This window comes from Neolamprologus brichardi, chromosome 5 (genome assembly GCF_056152115.1).
Source record: "Neolamprologus brichardi isolate AB-2024 chromosome 5, ASM5615211v1, whole genome shotgun sequence".
Classification (NCBI taxonomy): domain Eukaryota; kingdom Metazoa; phylum Chordata; class Actinopteri; order Cichliformes; family Cichlidae; genus Neolamprologus; species Neolamprologus brichardi.
The window spans coordinates 20,462,915-20,482,248 of NC_142108.1; the positions used below are offsets into that span (position 1 = coordinate 20,462,915).

General features: G+C 39.2%; 1 protein-coding gene across 1 annotated transcript in view; it reads left to right on the forward strand.

Annotated features, from left to right (window-relative positions):
• The window catches only part of ca16b (carbonic anhydrase XVI b), a 114,578-nt gene that overhangs the window by 60,227 nt on the left and 35,017 nt on the right, over window positions 1–19,334 (forward strand). The window contains exons 4-5 of the mRNA XM_006783103.3: window positions 10,922–11,070; window positions 18,863–18,958. Coding sequence (XP_006783166.1) covers window positions 10,922–11,070; window positions 18,863–18,958 — 245 coding nt within the window. The remainder of the gene's footprint in view (window positions 1–10,921; window positions 11,071–18,862; window positions 18,959–19,334) is intronic.

Here is a 19,334-nt window from a genome sequence, read left to right on the forward strand (position 1 = left end):
CCCCCACCTGACTCAATGGATGAACAAGTGTTATGTTTACACATAACTGAAAACTTAGCAAAGAACCAATTTTAAATTAAATCTTCTCTTCGTTACTGTTTTTTGTCTCATAAATTGTATTTACATTTACCACATTTTTGAATAATTGCTGCACCAATTTCCCATTTTTCCTACCAAATTTAAAGAAATGAAGAGCAGCTCAAGACTTTTGAATAGCACTGTACGTGATTTTTCTTTTGAAATATGTGAAAATCAGATTTGTATGGATGGAGGTATAGATTTCTTTCAACCCTAAAATATATATATATATAGAGAGAGAGATAAATAAATAAAAGAGAAGCTCAGAACATGTTTAAAATCAGTGTGTACACTTTTATTAGCTTCTCAGAGGCCTTGAAATCATCACTTGAAATATTTTCACAGGGTGAGGTTGTTAATACTTTATTGATCCAACTATTCAGCAAAGTTGTGCATGAAGATTACTTTTTGGCCTTCACATTCATCATCTTTTGTTTTCCACATCATTACTTGTTGCATCCTTGGTGTGTGTGTGTCTTGCCACATTGTTGTTTACTCGGTCTAGCTCAGTCAACAGAATAACAAGAATACAATCTTTTGTTCTTTTGATGGTTCTCAATTCAGCCTATGCCTGAGATGACAAAGTTTATCAAGTGTATTGATTGTAATGGTGCTGTGGGTCTTGGTTTCTTGTTGTTGCCACTAACTCATCTTAATAAGTAGAGCGGTCCTTTATTCCTGACCTGTGTCAAATGTTAGTATTTTGTATGCCTTCTCCGCTTGGCTGCAATATGACATTTCTTTTTGCCTGTTAGATTATCACAGTTTTTATTTGAGGCTCTTCAGTTTTCAAGGTCTGCTTCAAAAGACTAATGCAGGAGGTAGCATTATTGTCAAATCATTAGTCTCAGTGGTATAACCTTCAGTCAAAAGTGCATTACCATATTATCTACTTATAATTTTGTGTTAGTTCTGCTTTTTCCTAGCCAGTTTTATCAAAAGAAAAAATTTTTGAGCATAAAGCTAACACAATACGCAACAGTGATAGCAGTTTTATGTTAACATGGATATTTTTTTTTAATGAGCAAATAAAAATATCGTCAATTCCATTCAATTTTTTTTGTCAGTGTTTCAAGTAACTTTAAAATGTTCCTTTTTAGCATTCACATTTGGCATATAAACACGCACTAAATGAAACTACTATAAAGTTGTAACCTCTGCTTAGGACCTTTGATCTTTAGTGATAGCTTTTTACTGTGTTGTTAATTTTTGATAGTTTCATCCTCTTTGCTTATGGCTCAGTCTTTTGGGAGGCAACCTAACAAATACAGTGGCCACTTGTTTATCGCGGGAGTTAAGTTCTAAAAATAACCTGTTATCGGTGAAATCCGAAAAGTAGTCAACTTTATTTTTTACAATTATTATAGCTGTTTTAAGGCTGTGAAACCCCTCACTAAACACTTTATACACTTTTCTCAGACAGGCATGAACATCTTCATACTTTTCTCTGTTGTTTAAACACTCTTTGGTGCTACTGCGGGTGCCTCTGACAGTGTAAAACGTTTTGTGGACATTGTTGTGTTTGTTGGGAAGATAACTTACAATATACAGTACAGCACTTCAAAGTCACACTGCTAGCGATCGAAGATTTATGTAAATTTGACAAGCTGAACGGATTCTGTACTGTACAGGAGACACGGCACGAGATTGATTGACAATGGTTTACAGCCAATCAGGACGCAGAACACAATGTGGTGTTTAAAAACAAAAAGCATGCAAAATTGCACCAAAAAAAAAAAAAATCAGCGAAACAGCGAGGCCACCTTATAGCGAGGGACCACTGTAATCGTGGTCCGACTCAGACTGCCTGTGGTCACACTCACTGACATTGGCAAAGGTTTGCAAATAGTCACCATCAAATTCAGCCTGTGCCAATGAGCACGACTTGTCTGACACGTCTCCTTGCAATCGGGGATTGGACTCAACTGGTCGCAGCTAGTTGTGTTCTGGTTATATTCCAAGATAAAAGCAAGACTGACTGACTGCCAATTTGCTATGAAATCACCATCCTGCAGCAGCTACGCCACTACCTGTAGAGGAATTTCAGTTTCAGGTCTGCCGATCTGGCTTGAGTCTGATTTTAAGTAGGTAATGTGAATTTCTGTATGTGTAGTTGGCAATACATTTGGAACAGACTGCTACAGATTTGCAATTTTTAGATGATTTATCACATTTAATAGCTGCGTTATCACAAACAGTTAGCGTGATTTTGGCCGTGCTGCAGTGTTCAACTGCTTTTTGTGAACGAAGGGGAGATTGGCAAACTTTTTTTGCTATGTTCTCATGAAGGTTAAGATGTTCTAAATCATCATTTTGATCCGTGATAACCTCTTTACATTTCCCTTTTTCCCTTAGTTGTTGATATCATGAATTATAACTACATCTATACACCAAGTCTTCTCCATCTCTGTCCATGCAAAGACATCCTAAAGTTGGAGCATTTTCAAATTGGCCAAACTTGTTTTACTTTCCCTCTAAAAGAAATATCTTGTTCTTAGCAGCAGATTGTTCCACCATGTTCATCAACTAGCCGCTAACTGTTCCTGTCATTTGGAGCTGAGCTGGTGGAGTGTAGTATGTTTCACAGTGTTTTTGCTGAAAGCAGTTGCCTGCTGATGCTGAAAACTGAACAAAACATTAAAGTCTCAAGAATGAAAGCTAAACAAAAGCTGACACTTTGTATAGAGCTCTGTGAAGGGAAAGGCAGCTGCAGATTTCAGGCACGTTTGTCATTTTTATTGACTCTTCATGTTGTCATGTTTGGCTTTTGTGTTATTTGACACATTATAATTGATTTAACGGCACAAATACCTTAAGTTTTGAAATTGGCATTTAAAATCCAATACTTGTGCAAAGTATTCGAGCAATTTTAGCATTTTTCTCGAGATCGATGGCCCGACTCTTTCGAGCGTTGCGTTTTTCAACCCATCATTGCCACCAGGAGGTGCTGGAATCAAAGCGCTGAGTTCCTCCAGGGAGTGGCTTTAACGTTACACTATTTAAAAGTCAGTGTTGTAATTAAGAAGTGAGTGAATAGATCTTAAAAGTTCATTGCGATTGATTTCATGGCATTCCCTTGTGCCTTGACCTGCTTTGAGATTGGGCTGATTGGCTGCCATTCAAGCAGTATTCCTCAACAAAACATTTCTCAGTAAAATTTCAAACAACTCCCAACCAAATTCATGGGGAATCGGAAGGCCCCAGAGACATTTGCATTGATCAAGGATTTACTTTCACACACACTCCCCTTCTTTCACAGGCTGTGATTCAAGGTCTTTTTGGCTTAGCTTCTAATTCCTCCTCTGCTGTTGGAGGGTTCAAACACACGCAGGGCCGCATTTTTAATGAAACTCCCAAGGCCAGCCAGCAACCCCTTTTCTTGGCTTTCTTGTGTTGCACACAGGATTACACTACTTCAACAACGGCAGTAACAGGGATTTATTACCATCTATGTAAATGTTTTTTGCGGTTTTGCAAAGCAGTTGCACAATTATGATAATGCCGTGGGTAGTTATTTCCTGTGCAGATTGATCCTTCACTTTGACCTGATGCTTTCAGTCTTGGAAATCTCCGGCATCATTTCTTCTCCTTCATGCTGTGGGCCTTCAGCTTAAGCGGCACTGGCACGTTAATACTGCTGGCAGATTCTTTCTTGCCTCACGACAGGGGCTCGGATCATCCCTCATCACACAATGTTCTCCTCTCTTCAGATCGTCTTGTCTCTCGGTTCTTTTTCTCAAGATCTCGTACTTATTTTCTTCCTGCTACCTGTCGCTGGTCTGTTTGAGTTACTTTGATTCCATTCATTCACTCAGGACAACTTGTTCGCCATGTTATCTGTTTACTGACAATCTGTGTTTGCTTGTTCAGATGCTCATCCTCCTAGTTTGCTTTGTGAAATGATTAAAAATGGGCTTTTCTTATTCACAGGCTGACTAAATCCTCTGTAACTAGAGGGATCAACTGACGGAGCACCAGGTCTAATCTGGCTAATGATGTCAAACATAGATGTGGTAAAGGGCTGTAGAAGCATTAGCATATAACCTCAGCCAGGACAGTGGGAGGGATGATAATCTGCTGTGCCATGGTGTTTCAGATGCTGTGGAAATTTAACACAGCTTAAACTCAACATTACACGATCTTTCTGAGTGTAACAGCGGGCAGATAGTCTGAATTTTTAAGGTGAATCCCAGTAGCTGTGGATGCATGAAAACATAACATTTTTTAACTTCTGAAGAAGGGTTGCAGATCTTCCGCTCGCATATCAGCCTTTGAGTTAGATATTTAAAGTTTCCATTGATGCGTAAGGTTATAATCTGAGCAATCTGTACTTTGCAGTCACTTCATTAGGTTCATTTTCTTCTGTAGGGTCTTTACCTCACAATATAAGGTGCCTTGAGACGACTGTAATTTGGTGCCATATGAATAAAATTGAATTGAATGAATCAGCCAATCACACATCTGCAGCTCAATGCATTTAGGCATGTGGACATGGAGAGGATGACCTGCTGAACATTAAACTGTGCAGAATGAGGAAGAAAGGTGATTTAAGCTACTTTAAATTCATCATGGTTGTTGGTGGTAGATGGGGTGGTCTGCCTATTTCTAGAGTTTACAGAAAATGGTGCGAAAAAGAGAAAATATCCAGTGAGCGGCAGTTATTGGTTTGAAAATGGCTTGCTGATGCCAGAGGTCAGAGGAGAACGGACGGGCTGCTTCAAGCTGAAAGGACGGTAACAGTAATTCAAATAACCAGTTATAACAACCCGGGTATGCAGAAGAGCGTCTCTGCGAATATGAAACTGGGGCTACAATTTGTACATGCTCACCAGAATTGGACAATAAAAAATAGGAAAAACGTTGATGATGAGTCTCGATTTCAGCCGTAACATTCGGATGGTGGGGTCAGAATGCGACATAAGCGACATAAAAGTATGGATCGAGGCTGAGGACGATGGTGTAATAGTGTGTGATGTTTTCTTGGCACACGTTTCAGGACACTTGGTAAATGGACTGATTCTTATATAGTGCTTTTCTACTCTCCCGGAGTACTCAAAGCGCTGCATACAACATGCCTCATTCACCCATTCACACCCACTCATACAAGCACTTCTAAACTCAAGTGCAACTAATAAACACACACACACATTCACACTCCGATGAACGCATCGGAAGGCAATTTGGGGTTAGTATCTTACCCAAGGATATTTGGCATGCAGACTGGGGGAGCCAGGAATCGAACCACCAACCTTCCAATCAGTAGCTGATCTGCTCTCTGAGCCACAGTCACACCAACTGAACATGATTTAAACACTTAGCTGAGTATTGTTGGTAACTGTGTTCATGACCTTGCATCCTGCAAGATAAAACGGCGTTCACCAAGTTTAAATGATCTCACACTCGTTTCTTGAACATGAACATCACTGTCCAACAATGCCATCCACTAGAGCAGGGCGATATGATCAAAAATATTTATCACGATATACATTTGAAAATTTGCGATAACGATATAACTGATTATATAATTGACACTAGACAAAATATTTTACAACTCCACAACTTTATTAGTGCAAAAAACCCCATCAATGTATTTTTACTTAAACAAGCAGCTGTTTTTTTTTTTTTTATGTGCATTAAAGTTATATAAAAATTTAACAGTGCAAATGCAAAATCCTTGCTGACAGTTTAACCAAAAGGCATTTCCAGTGGAAATTGGCCGACATATCCTCAGCATAACCATGTATAATATCCACAAAACTTAAAAAGAGGTTATACACACGCAATACAGTAATATTATGTTGAAGCGCAGTACGTATCACTCCGCGAGGCTCCTGCCTACGATAGCCGTAATGCTCCGGCAATCCATCAAGCGGTGCGGGTTCATAGCTTAGCAAAGTCGTACTAAAACATTTGACAGATTTTCAAGCGCCGTGTACGACATAAAATCGTTTCAAGGTCAGTAAACACAACCAGAGTTCATGCATAAGGCACACGGGATTATAAGGGGCACTGTCGATTTTCAGAAAAATAAAAGGATTGATTTTAAGTGTGCCGTATTTTCCAAAAAACACGATAATAACGACGGCCCGCTAGCATGCGCTACCAAAAATAGTGCTTTGTTGTGTATCTGATGGACGAAAGCTAAACCAGTTCCACACTACTGAAGCTGCAGCATTTTTACAAACCAATTCTGGTTCATCCGTTTCATTTAACGATCCACTTTTGCCATTCTCATTCTCTGTCACCGCCATGCTTTTTCCGCCATGTGCGTATGAAAACAAAGGCACTGTGCATGCTCGTTTTACCCATATTCTATCGCGATATTTCATTTTCTTATCGTTGCTCGACATTATACTGGTATTACCGTGAACGGTATGCAAGGCTCGCAAAATTTCAAAATTTCTGGTAGCCCTTCGGGCAGGCATTCTTCAGTTTTTGGTAGCCCAAAATAAATTTAAGTAGCCCGAATAAAAAAAGAATTTTTTTTTTACGTTTTGTTTCCTTTACAATATTATACATTAAAGTATAATATTGTAATGGAAACAAAAATTAATCAAAAAAATTGTTAAAATACAAATCACAACAACTGTATAAAAATTAAAACCATCAACTCAAATACTTTGTTCTAATTGAACAGAAATTTCTATGAACTTGTAAGAACTGTGTAGAATATGAATCAGTCTGTGTCAGATCCTGAATCTGAAATTTTCACTGAAGTCACGGGTAAGAAGTAAGTGGAACCAAGATCTAGGCCATTTGCTTTTTGAAGTTTGCAAAGACTGCTAAATTCTGCCAATGGTAGTTCACTCTTTGCAATATAGCAGCTGTTCTAAACAGCTTTTTCAGGAGTTCTTGTTGTGCTTGGTTTATTTGTAGTATGTTTCTTTGCAATTGGTGTTTGTTCTGGGAAACATACTGCAGACTGGGCAATAATGCATTTCTTGCATTTCTCATGGGTTCTGATGGGGTCTTTCTTAAAATGACTGGTCCCAGTAACAAAGGCGCTTGTCGACTCAGAAATCAAATGAAACTCACAACACACCTTGCAGAACATCATGATATTTAGCTCGTCATATTCCAGCCACAGAAATTCTTTTGTCCATGAAACCAAAAAAGCTGCGCTTTCTTTTTGCCTCATAGTCTGATTTGTCCAACACGTTCTCACTCCCAAAGCGTAACATTTTAGGCTAGGTGACAAATCGTCAACATATTACGTTTTCGGCCACCCACCACATTCCTAAATGACGACCTCGGAAAAATGAGAAAATGTGAGAACCGTATGGACTCAATCTACACATGTTCGCTCTTTTCCTTCAAATAGCTTAGAAACACGCTATTTAACATCATTTAAGTCCTGTTTAAGGTGAGGAAAAAGGTTATGGTTAGGGCTAGGGATAAGGTTAGGTTTAGGGCTGGAATACAGGGCTGGAACGTTGATTACCGCGGGAGCGTCATTGCACTGGATTTCAGCCATAACCCGCCGCGTACCATAAGAACGCCGAAAGATCTCCTTTCGCGTTCCTAAGGAACGCCGCGGGACGTGACAAAACGTCGCCATGTTAGGCCTCGGGAGTGAGAACGGGCTCGATTTGTCATATCTTTTCCGTTTTGTAATCGGCTTTTCTTTGGCTGCCTCTTCTTCACCCTGACCTGTCTTATTTGGCTCTGCAAAACTAAAATACCAGCGTAAATCCTGCTGCTTTTACACACATACTTACATAATGATCAGCGATTCTTTGCGCACTCAACCTCTCACATGTTTAAGCTTGCTGCGAGAGATTTCACTTGTCGCGTTTGAATAGTAAGCTAATGAGTGATAAGACGATGTCAGAGGAATTGGTGCGCAATTAATCGTCACTCACCAATCAGTGCTGCCGCTCTCTATACACCGTTCGTGCGATCGCAAAATGAAAATGAAAGCAAAAAGCAAGCGCAAATTCAAACGCGATTTCAATATGTCACATATTGACAGTGGCTTATCGATGCCAATGACATAATTACTCAGCTACATTGGCGAAAGAATGCAAAAGCACTGGCATATATTTTCCTATGATAGCCCAACGGGCAGGGCTGAGTTAGATTTTGGTAGCCCGACTGGAAAAATCGCTAGCCCCAGGACGTCGGGCTAGCGATTTTGCGAGCCCTGGTATGATATGGCCCAGCCCTACCATCCACAATCGCCAGATCTCAATCCGACAGAGCACCTTTGAGATTTGGCGGAACAAAGGATTCATGGATGTGGCGCCAACAAATCTACAGCAACTGTGTCACATGACCTTATTGACAAGTAGTTTGTTAAAAGGTGTAGAATTTCCACATTGAAAAGCTTTGGTGCGCTGCCCGTGTGAGACTATTGATACAACCAGTTTTCTTTTTTTCTCTCTCAAATACCAACATGGTCCATAAGTATCAGTTTTTGAGTATGATATTCTTGATGTTTAAGTAATTTTCTACATAGTTTAACTTTGCATAAAGTTCTCAAGCTGGAAATATTTTTATACTGCTTCATTTTCTGTCTCTTAGGCTTTTGATACTCAGTTCAGAGAACTGAGGCAAAAAAAAATGTCTGTATTGAATACCGCTGTGAGTTAATTACATCCTGCATGAAAACCCTGATAGAAATGGCAGGCTTGTAGGGAATGTGCTAGTTCATTCTGCAATAAAATCACAAGTTCAGATGTAAATTCAAAGAGGTAGCAACAACATTCAGATGAGCTTCTAGAAATAGATTAACTGATTTTTTTTAGGGGGAGGGGGGGGGGCAAATTTATAATTGTAGACCTGTTAAAGTCACATTAATGTATGTAAGCTAATTAAATTCTTTTACTTAAATAGTATTGTAATGAACTTATCTAATATAGAACGATTTAAAATGCTACAAAAAGCTTAATTTTCCCCACAAAATGTAATTAAAGTTTGCTTGCAGAAACTGTTTATAATCCTTTGAGAGAGAATGCAATAATGGCTGCTATTAAGAAAAGGCAATGGCATTAAAGCCTTGTGGAAAAGCTAGCGCATGGAAGAAGCTCACAATGCGAGAGAAGGCTGTTGTGTCTTTTAGCGAGTCATGCAACAACTTAAAGAAACTCTGGCTTTTACTTTTAAAGCGGCGTCTTGGAGTCGATTAGTGGAATGTCGAGGTCAGCGGAGGCGGCCGGTGCATGCTTTCTCTGAGATGCGTCATTGTGATCATTGCTCATCTGCTCACCACCGAATTCTGCAGATTCATTTATGAATCATTCTATAGAGGCAGAGTTTTTTCTTATTAATCTGCACACGCATAATGCTCAATGGAAAAACAAATTTTTTGTTTATTAGCATGGAGTTGACATAGTATTTAGATAATTAATCATAGGGTTGATTTTTTTTTTTTTTTTCCTTTAAGTAGCAGTGTTCTTGGAATGATTGTACAAGGTTGGCAGACTTTTCTTTTGCAAGTTTTTCGCATTCTTCTTGGCACAATTGACAAAGCTCAACAATGCTGGAGGGGCAGCATCGATGCACTGCTGTTCTTTCTACAGATGCTTTGGCAGGTTAATGTTTGAGATCTAGCTGGGTACAACTTTTTCTAGTTTTCGCTCGGTCCGAGATCACGACTGTTTCTGGAAACGATTTTCACTTAAGATTGCTGCATATATCTTTACTTCCATCCTGATTAGTCTCCCGCTCCTTGCACGATCCTGTCACCACCGTGTTTGACTGTAGGGAATGTATTAATGAGGCGGTGCTCAGTGCCTGGCTTCTTCCGCACACGTTGGGAGTTCAGTCTACCTTTTAGTGAAGTATGGATTCCTTCTGGCCACTTTACCATTAATGCCTGATTAGCTGAGTGCTGCACTGATGGTTGTTGTTCATTAAGGTTCTCCAGTCTGCACAAAAGAGTTACTGTTGTGTTCCTGTTAGCCTGCAAAACTCACACTGAGGATGACTGGTGGCTGCAAAACTTGAAGATGATTTGAGGATACAGAGCTCTGTGGCACTTTCACTGCTGCAGAAATATGATGTCTTTCTCTAGATCTGTACCTTTTCACAATCCTGTCAAACCCGTGGAGTTCTCTTACCCTCAATTATTTGTTTTCATTCTTATACATCCATTTCACTATGGCACACTGTATAGAGCGGTGTCTACACTTGCTAATTATGTTAAGGAAATTGAAAATTTCATTCTTATATCTTTAATATTTTAAAAATAGTCTCAAAATGTGTTTTTTGTGTAATAAATTTGAAATTGTGGAAAATGTGAAAGGGTCTGAACACTAATAAATGCATTACAGATCTTACAAAAACAAATCATGACAATTTATGGGCTGACTGTTAGAAAATGTCTCCTGCATCAGTCACTCCCCAAAGGATTTAAGATAATTTGAGGTTTTTACATTTCTTATTGCCAGATAGTTTAGTTTTTAATGAATATATATTTTTTAGTTTAATTATTTCAGAATAAGTCTGCAGTCTACGCAGCTTAGTTAATCCGTTTAATAAATGCAAGTTGTAGAAAACAATTGTTGAGTTTGGACAATTCATCCGAGCATTAATCATTAAAGCAAAAACAGCTACTTAGCTACTCTCTGCAAGTTTGATTTGTCACATTGGTCTCGCCTGTGAGTTAGTTGTCATTGGGGGAAAAAATAAAATAAAAGACAAATCAGGATTCGGGTAATGAAAATGAAGCCGTGATCTTGAGTTAATAGGCACAGAAATTATTTTTTCTAACTTTAGACTGCCCATCTGAGCTTCTGTAGACCATGTTCTTTGATGAGTAATCTGCTTTGCCCTGCCTTAACACAAGTGTGCTTATTTTCTTCCCTTGTTTGATTCGATTCTCTTTTCTTTTTTTCTCCAGTTGCTATACTCCTGAAGGATGAGTACTTTGTAGCAGGGGCTGGACTGCCAGGGCGCTTTAAGGCTGAGAAGATGGAGTTTCACTGGGGCCAGAGTAATGGATCAGCAGGCTCAGAACACAGCATAAATGGCAGAAGGTTCCCTGTAGAGGTAAAATGCCATGTTGCTACCATGCAATCTGATAAATGTGCGATATGGAGTGTTGAAGGTCAACAATGAATGTTGGCGAGAGATTAGTGAATTGCCTTGGTAGATACTAAGTTTATGCTTGAACTAGTTTTCTAGCATTTTTTTTTTTTAATCCATAAACACCAGCATGTAAGTCTCCCCTCCCCTTCCTCATATTTATCCAAATTATTTATGACAAGGATTTGGTAGTTCTTTAAAAAAATTTGCAGGTATTTCTGTCATAAGCCTTTGTACTGAGCTAAGGGAACATATTGATGCACAAAAACATTAGTTTTCAAGTCAAGACACGATACTAGTTTGAGGCAGATCATTGGATCAAAGTAAATCCTCTTCATATTTTAAAGTAAATTCTGGATCCAAGGAAAATGAGAAACAGTGCATCGTCTTTAGTTTGCATTTATTTAAATAATCTTTTGCTAGCTGCCACATTGCTACAGATTGTTGTCTTCACACGTCTACTAGAAAATAGCCGTATGCCATAATTGGTGAGAAAGTACCCCTGATGATAGAAATCTGTGTCTTGCCTCATTTTGACAGCCTATGACATTTGCAATACAGAAAGGCTTTTTAATAAATTGGGATTATGGTGTTCAAAACACATGGGATTTTATGCGATAGGGAGCGTCTTACGATCGCATTACGGAACCGGCTTAACATGAGAAAACTGACTGGAAGTGGTTCAGTTCCTGTAACATGGCTGTAAAGACTGACGCCCCTCTGAATTATTGATTGTCTCCACGTATTAAAGCACAAATTTCACGTTTAATATCATGCATAGATTGAGGTATTAGTGACTTTGAATGCATCATTTATGCCAGCCATTCCTAGTCGCCGTCTAAAATTGGAATTGCAGTTGTGTAATGCTCCTCTTACAGAGTGGGGTCATAGAATACGGTTTTTACCCCCTCTTATGTCAAATTGTTGATAATTAGTTTAAATTTAGCAGCATATGAAAACAGGAAGTGGCTGTTAGTGAGCCTTTCTGTCCTATCTCCAAACACACAGCTAGAAGCCTCCTGTGTTTGTTTCTTGGCCCTCCTCTTTGGAGCCATCTCTGCAGGCACAGCTTTTGATGCTGAATGGCTGGGTAATTAGATTTATTTTTGCCACATAATTTTGTGTTCAGTGTAGTGTTAAAGGGCACCGGATAATGTACAGCCATTATAAAGCTGTTGTGCATATGGCTCCTTTGATGGTGTGCTCCCTAATAAGACTGAAGAATTTACTTTAATAGCCAATTTGAACAGCTGTTGGAAAACAAAGCATTTCTTTCAGTAATACAATTTATAGATGAGAAATATAGATTTGTAGCTTAGCATACATTTTTTGTACACTAAGGTTTTGCATTGAATCCTCTGTCAAAGAACATGGATTCCAAACCTAATATGTGTTTCCCTTTATAAATAAGCATAAAGCATACCAGCCTTGGAACCAGTTAAATACACATTAATAATATAATAATTAAGTGGAAAAATTCCAAAGTCATAGAAATATATACATACATACAGAGGTTAAAAAAAATATTGTTACAGCTGCACAAGATAAACTTCTGCTGTAATGCCAGCACACACATTCATCATCAAACGCGCAGAAAATAAAGCTAAACATCTACAATTACTGAATAATTGTCTGCCGACGGTGAAATTGCAAAAATGTGGGTATGGTACTGGCACCCTAGACTGAATGCTCCTTAATGTGTGGCAGCAATCAAGAATGAAACTCTTGCCATTTGCAAAGGACATCTGCTATAGCCTTTATCTTACTAATAAATGAAGGAGTCTCTGTATGTGTGCATGCGGGTCCTTTGTATTTCTCAGCAAATCTTCTTACAGTCTATTTCACACTGCCGGGGATGAAAGGAAGCGGGGTGTTGAATGTAAAGTGGCTGTCAGTTGTTTTCTTTTACCATCTGCATGTGAAGTATTTCAGGAACTTCAGTTAATTGTAGCTTGTCCTGATAGATTGCATTATTGAACACTGATAGTACCAACATTGTAGTGTCTACCAACAGGCATGTAAGGCTATTTAGATTTAAAAATTGTAGCTACATCTAGGGTATGCTTATTAATTAACCTCTGCTGATAGGTGGTGCCACGTGTGACCGATGACACACCACCCAACAGCAGAGGTTAATTAATAAAACTGTAGTCAAAGGAGCTTGTAAAGAAAAGCGTCTGGACATCTTTAAGTTGCTTGAAGACGTTTCACCTCTCATCCGAGAAGCTTCTTCAGTTCTAAGGTCAAATGGTGGGGAGTCCCAGATTTAAACCTAGTGGGAGTATCCCCCCCAAAGAGGGACAAAAGGACCCCCTGATCATCCTCTAATTGCCTGAGCCAAGGTGTGAAAATGGGTGTGGGTCCCAATAAGCCAGGGTTTCGGGTGAGCTCATTGTGAAACCTGGCCCCACCTTATCATGCGAATTCCTGCTTTTCTTTACAAGCTCCTTTGACTTCGATGACCTGGATGACTGAGAACCTTCACAGACATAATAAAACTGTAGAAAAGTTGGGCACGGCAGTAGAAAGGAGGGCTCTCTCATATTTGATTGTGAATGTGATATATATACACACTGTTTGCAATTTTTTTTTCTGAACTCAAATCTTTGTAGCTATCAGCTGTCCTACTTTCTGTTTTCTATTTTATCACTGTAGTGGTTTTATCAGAGCAAGTGTGCTGTCGGCTCATTCAAAAGAAGCTCTCTTTGGATGGGCACTGCAACTTAAATAATGGGTGACCCTCTTGTTGTGCCATGTCTTCTTTGAACAAGCATGTCAAGAACATGCAACCCAGATAGGACTGACTTGGCACAGTACAATGGGAGTGTGTGCGTGTGTTGGGGGGTGTAGGCTCACCAAAAGCCACTCGTAACTACAAATAGTGACTGTATTGTATCAGAATGTGCTGCTCCCGATGACATTTCCTATAGGAAGTACAAAAAGGAATATTCCAGACATCAGCAAATACATCCATCTGTATAGGAAAAGGAAATGTATGTACAAGGTGCACCACAAAAGCAGCTCTGAGTTGGAGGTCTTTTTTCCCCCCTCTTATCAAAAAGTCAGCTGGCATACTGTACATCAGAAATGATAGATTACCTCAGATACCAGAAAGCAAACATGAAATAAAATGATATGTTTTGAAGGGAAATGAGGTTGTGTAGGATATAGCCCTTAGCCATTTCCTTTTTCCCCCCTTTTTTTTTAATATGACTTGGCAGAATTTGATGTATTTACGATGATATTAAACCTGACACGATGTGTGCAGCCAATCCCTGCGTGTTACAGCCTATGTATAAATGTTTGTGCTTGATGTACCCAGTGATCGTTTATAGCAGAGGCTGGCTTTTGTTGTGTATATGTTTTTGTTCTTCAAGAGTTGAACAGCATGACCTTGGAGGTTGAGCTCCAGGGCTTATTTGTCTCTGCTAAACAGAGACCGTTTTCCAATCTGCTGCTGTCTAATTATCTCTCCACTTTAAATGCGTCACTTTGAGCTCTGACTCACATATAACACTGTGCATAAAGCTTTTGCTTTTTCAGTGTTAAAAAAAAGGAGGGGGGGGGGGGGGATTTACTGTCCCACCTGCCCAGAAGCTCTAAAGTGTATACAAATGTAGTTCACATGTGTCCAGAGGGTCGAAACACAAAATTTAAATTCAACGAGCTGTATTATAGAGCAGGTCTGGCTTTGTACCATGGTTATTTTAAAAAAGTAAAGGGGGGAAACAAAACAATGGGCTCCTGAGCTTGACATTAATCTAACCGCGGTCTTTTTCGTGGGAGTGAAGTGGGGAAATCGATAGATGGACCACCTGTTCGCTCAAACAGCGGAGTGAAAAATGAAACTGGAATTTTTTTTCTCCCTCAGGGTACCATAGGGAGATCTTTTCTAATAATATATGAGGGTGTCACCAAGGTTAGATTAATTATACATGGATTACAAATCACACCTTCGAAGGGTATGCGTTTGCACACAGTACTAGGGATGTATGAAAAGTGTTAAGGTGAGTGTACAGTAAGAAAGGGAGAAATTGTGTAAAGATGAGTGTCCAATGAGCGAAGGGCCACTCCATTAGATATCCCCAGCTCCCTAATAACCACTGGAATAGATTTAAGGATGGGGCTGGTCCGTATATTGGCTGATATTGGCATATCAGCCTTTTTTTAATGTACAGTCCTTAACAGATTTATTAGGCCACTACCCAATATAAAGTTTACGCCACAACTGCATTAAATATAATAGTATTGGTAATTACCAAAATTACTTTCTATTTCTATAATGGTTAATCCACTCAGTATGCATAAGCTCTTTAAACAAAATATTATAAATCCTAAAATAAAAGTTGTTATCTGTGCATTTTCAATAAAGCAAGAGAAAAAATTCCTGAAAAGAATTTTTCAGGAATTTGGAGTCAAAGGAGCTTTTCTTTGCAAGCTCCTTTGACTCCTGAAAAGAAACATTTGTTTTTAGTGGTTGGATGTTATACTAAAAGGATCACGGTTAATTGCTTTACAGCAATATATGTGTATTAATAAAAACTTACAGTGACTCTAAATGGATCCTACTCTGGTACTCTGTGCTGCAGACAGTGCTGAGATGATCAGAAATAATGCAGTCAGAGCGTGTTTTGCTTAACAATCTCTGATGCACCGTTTCCTTGAGCATATTTTGCTGAATTATCTTCTGGGCCAAGTAAAGCCCCTCAATAGGCCAGAAACAGTCGATAATATTGGCCAGCCGATGTATGCTGAGCCTGAAATCTCAGTGTACTGCACCACTGAGATAACTCAAATAAGCAAAAGATGTTTAAAAGAGGGGACACACACACACACACACACAAACACACACACACGCACACAACCAATTACAAAAATTGCAAACAAATCCAGATAATGTTACAAGAACAAAACTGGTGAAAAGAAATATGGATGTGTGTATATTTATAAGTGAATAAAGTTTAGAAATAGAGAGCTAGATAGCTAGCTATAGTATAGATTGTACTGTATGTACTTGGTATGTCTTTTACATTGAAGTGGAGATATATTTGTTCCACTCTTACTCTAGCAAACAATTAGTTCGGATGCTGTCATTTTAAATGTACATCAGTGATGCCTGTGCTTACTGACACATATATTGTCTTGTTTTGAATAACTCAAGAGACTAACTACACAACACGCGTTCTTACGAAACAAATTCTGACAGGGTAGTGCCGACTCGAATCATTTGCTCCATGGCTGCTGCATTTCGTGAGCATCTTGTTCAGTCTTCTGACTACTCGTATAATAGTAGATTTTTCTACAACAAAGACTACCCTTCAACACGCATAAACACCAAGCAACACCACAACAAATGTTACTTTAATGGATGGAGATAAAAAAGTTAGCCGCTTGCTTAGCATTGGATTCAGTATTGTCGCTGACAGCAGCTTCTCCCCCTCCTGGCTGATCCCTTCCCTTCTGCTTCACAGCCGAGATGGGTGAGTTAAAGGGGAAAAGCACACACAGTTATATGGCCATTATGAGTTGCATCATTTCATTTGGGTACCTCTACAGGTCCCTCATGTAGTTGTATTTGTTAGTGTGAATACACTTACCCTCACTATTAGCACTGTGTTAAGCATGGAAATGCGCAATTTGAGACACAGCATTAGTTACATAGACTGGATGAGCTTAGCTTCTCTGGCTGAGAAGCTGCTGGTTGCCAAGGTGCTTAATTTTTATAGATGCTTATGAAAAGTTGCACCTAGTTTCTATGATTTATAACCTCAGTAAACATTTTTCTGTTGACTTTATAGTCTAAATCACTATTTTCAGGTCATATTGACTAAAATTCAATTTATTTTGTATGTCCCGGTCATTATTAGAGTCAAACGGGGTGTGCAGGCTCGCTGACTATTTGTCAGTAACAAGTTATGTGAAACGGCGTCATAGTTGACACTTCCATCTTTTAGATACAGTTCACAGATTTCCATCATGTTTTGTCTTTTACTTTGTAAAGTTCTGTCAGTCATTTGTAATGTGAAATACTAAGTTTAATTGAGTTGTTCAGCAGCACCTACTGTGCAAATTAACACTTTATTGACACTTTATTCGTCTTGAAAATGAAATCTCTAGCACTTTGTAGGTGCCCAAGTAAAATGATAACGTAGATGATTATGTGCGATTGGAGTGCAAGAATGGAGAGATTTATCTGTTAATGACAAAATGCTGCGGTAGCACACTTGTTGTAAAGGAAAGAAGAAATGCATTTGTGATACTGTGATAACATCTAAGCTCCCTCCGCCAACAAACTTATTTCTTGTAGATTTTGTGTCTTGCCTCGATATTTTGCCGTCTTGGGAAATCACGCCAAACATGACTTTGTTTTTCACCTGTGTGCGCCTAAATGGAACTCGGGATTGCAGAACAGCTTTCAGCACTTGTGTTCACACTCACTTGGTGGCGAAAAAAATGGGTTGCTATAGATAGAGGCTCAGAGTATGTGGACAGCATATCTCTATGCATTACTCATAGCTTAAAGATTGGTCAGACCCCACGTCTGCTCCTTTTTAAATCAACGACTTTGAGCGCTATCTGTAAGGGTGGATAAAGCTCACTCTAAAGAGCAGGGATCCTGACAAACCTAAAAACAAAATGTTGTAATTCTGCAATCAAATAATTGAAATTCCTTTACTGTATTCACTGCGATGAAGAATCCAGTTTTCCAAAGTGTGCTGTTAACAAGAGCAGGTCACATGAGCCAGTCTCTCTGAGTAAATGAAGCCTAAGGGGGTGAGCTTAATTGGGTAAAGTAGTTAATAACATCTGAAGGGTGATGAATGGCCGGTGCTCTTTCTTGCTGAGTTCTCAGACAACAAATTAGTTCCATTAAAGGCTGCAGTTAAAGGAACTCTGAAGGAAACTGATTAACTTAAATTATCTGGGTAATTTTGTACCTGGTTAAAGCTGATGGTTAGCATTAATGGATTTATACACTTATTTACTTTGACTATTTGAATCTGTTGTCAGCACAGCCACGTGGGGTTTGTGGCTTCTCGTAATTTTCCTTTGAAAAGAAAAAAAGGCATGCATACCCTTTAATTAAATCAACATCTAGGACCTTTTTCTTATTGCCAATTAACTCGGTTCAGTGACATGAAAGGGTTTTTCAATTTAAAGAGGCTTGAATGTGCGATGATAGACAGCTCCAATTGCTACTTTTAGAATCATTTGCTGATTCTGGTCAGCATTACGGTTATATGTCTGCTTTGAAATATGAAAAGAAGAGGGGTTTTTTTTCTTTTTAATTGAAAACCCAAGGCATGGTACATGCTATATATGGTGTATTCTCTGTATGCTGGTTTTCCGTTATAACCCACACGCCCAAAGCTTTGTTTTGAAATCCGAAGCGGTGTTTGTGGGTGATTTAAGGTAATTTAAGCAGTGATCAGAAGAATGCCATTCTGTTAGATCTCAGCACAAGGGGGGATCACGTTCCTCCAGTTTTTCCTCTCTGCTCGTGACTGTCTGTTAGGACAGTCACCCTGAGGAATGGGATGCTGTATTTCTCTAACATCCTCCAGGAGTGGCAGCACACAAAAAGGAATGACACAGATTATGGGAGATTTATAGGAGTGATAAATACACCCTCTTTTATGCCCCTCAAAACAGCTTTTCATCAGCTCCTCAGCAGTGTGTCCAAGTGATTGATGACAGGACTGTTCACTCTCCTTGTCCACTCCTTAAGCTGTTTATGCTCTGTTTCCCACCCCAGATGCAGATCTACCTTTACAATCCAGATGACTTTGACAGCCTCAGTGCTGCCATTAAGGAAAGACGCATCGTTGCTGCCATGGCCATCTTCTTCGAGGTAAAGTATCAGCAGAGTTGGAGTTTGAGGTGCACAAGAAAATCCAACCATGCACTGCAGCACTTGTCTTTTGGACTGGGCAACCATTTAGGTCCAGACTAAATACCCAATTGATGACCTACCATGAAATTTAATACACATTCAAGTTCCTCTCAGCTGAACTGTGATGGATGGCATCGTTGGTGTTTTATGAGCAGATATCAGTAAAAGTTACTGACATTACTATCAGCCTCATGAGTGTGCATCCTTCATAGCACAGCTTAGTTTCCTCATCGGAGGTCTCAGAAGAGTAAAACCTCGTTGTAGTAGCTCTGGGTGTAGTTGCTGGAAATATTGATGGAAAATATTCTTTTTCACTGTTGTATGAAATGACTTA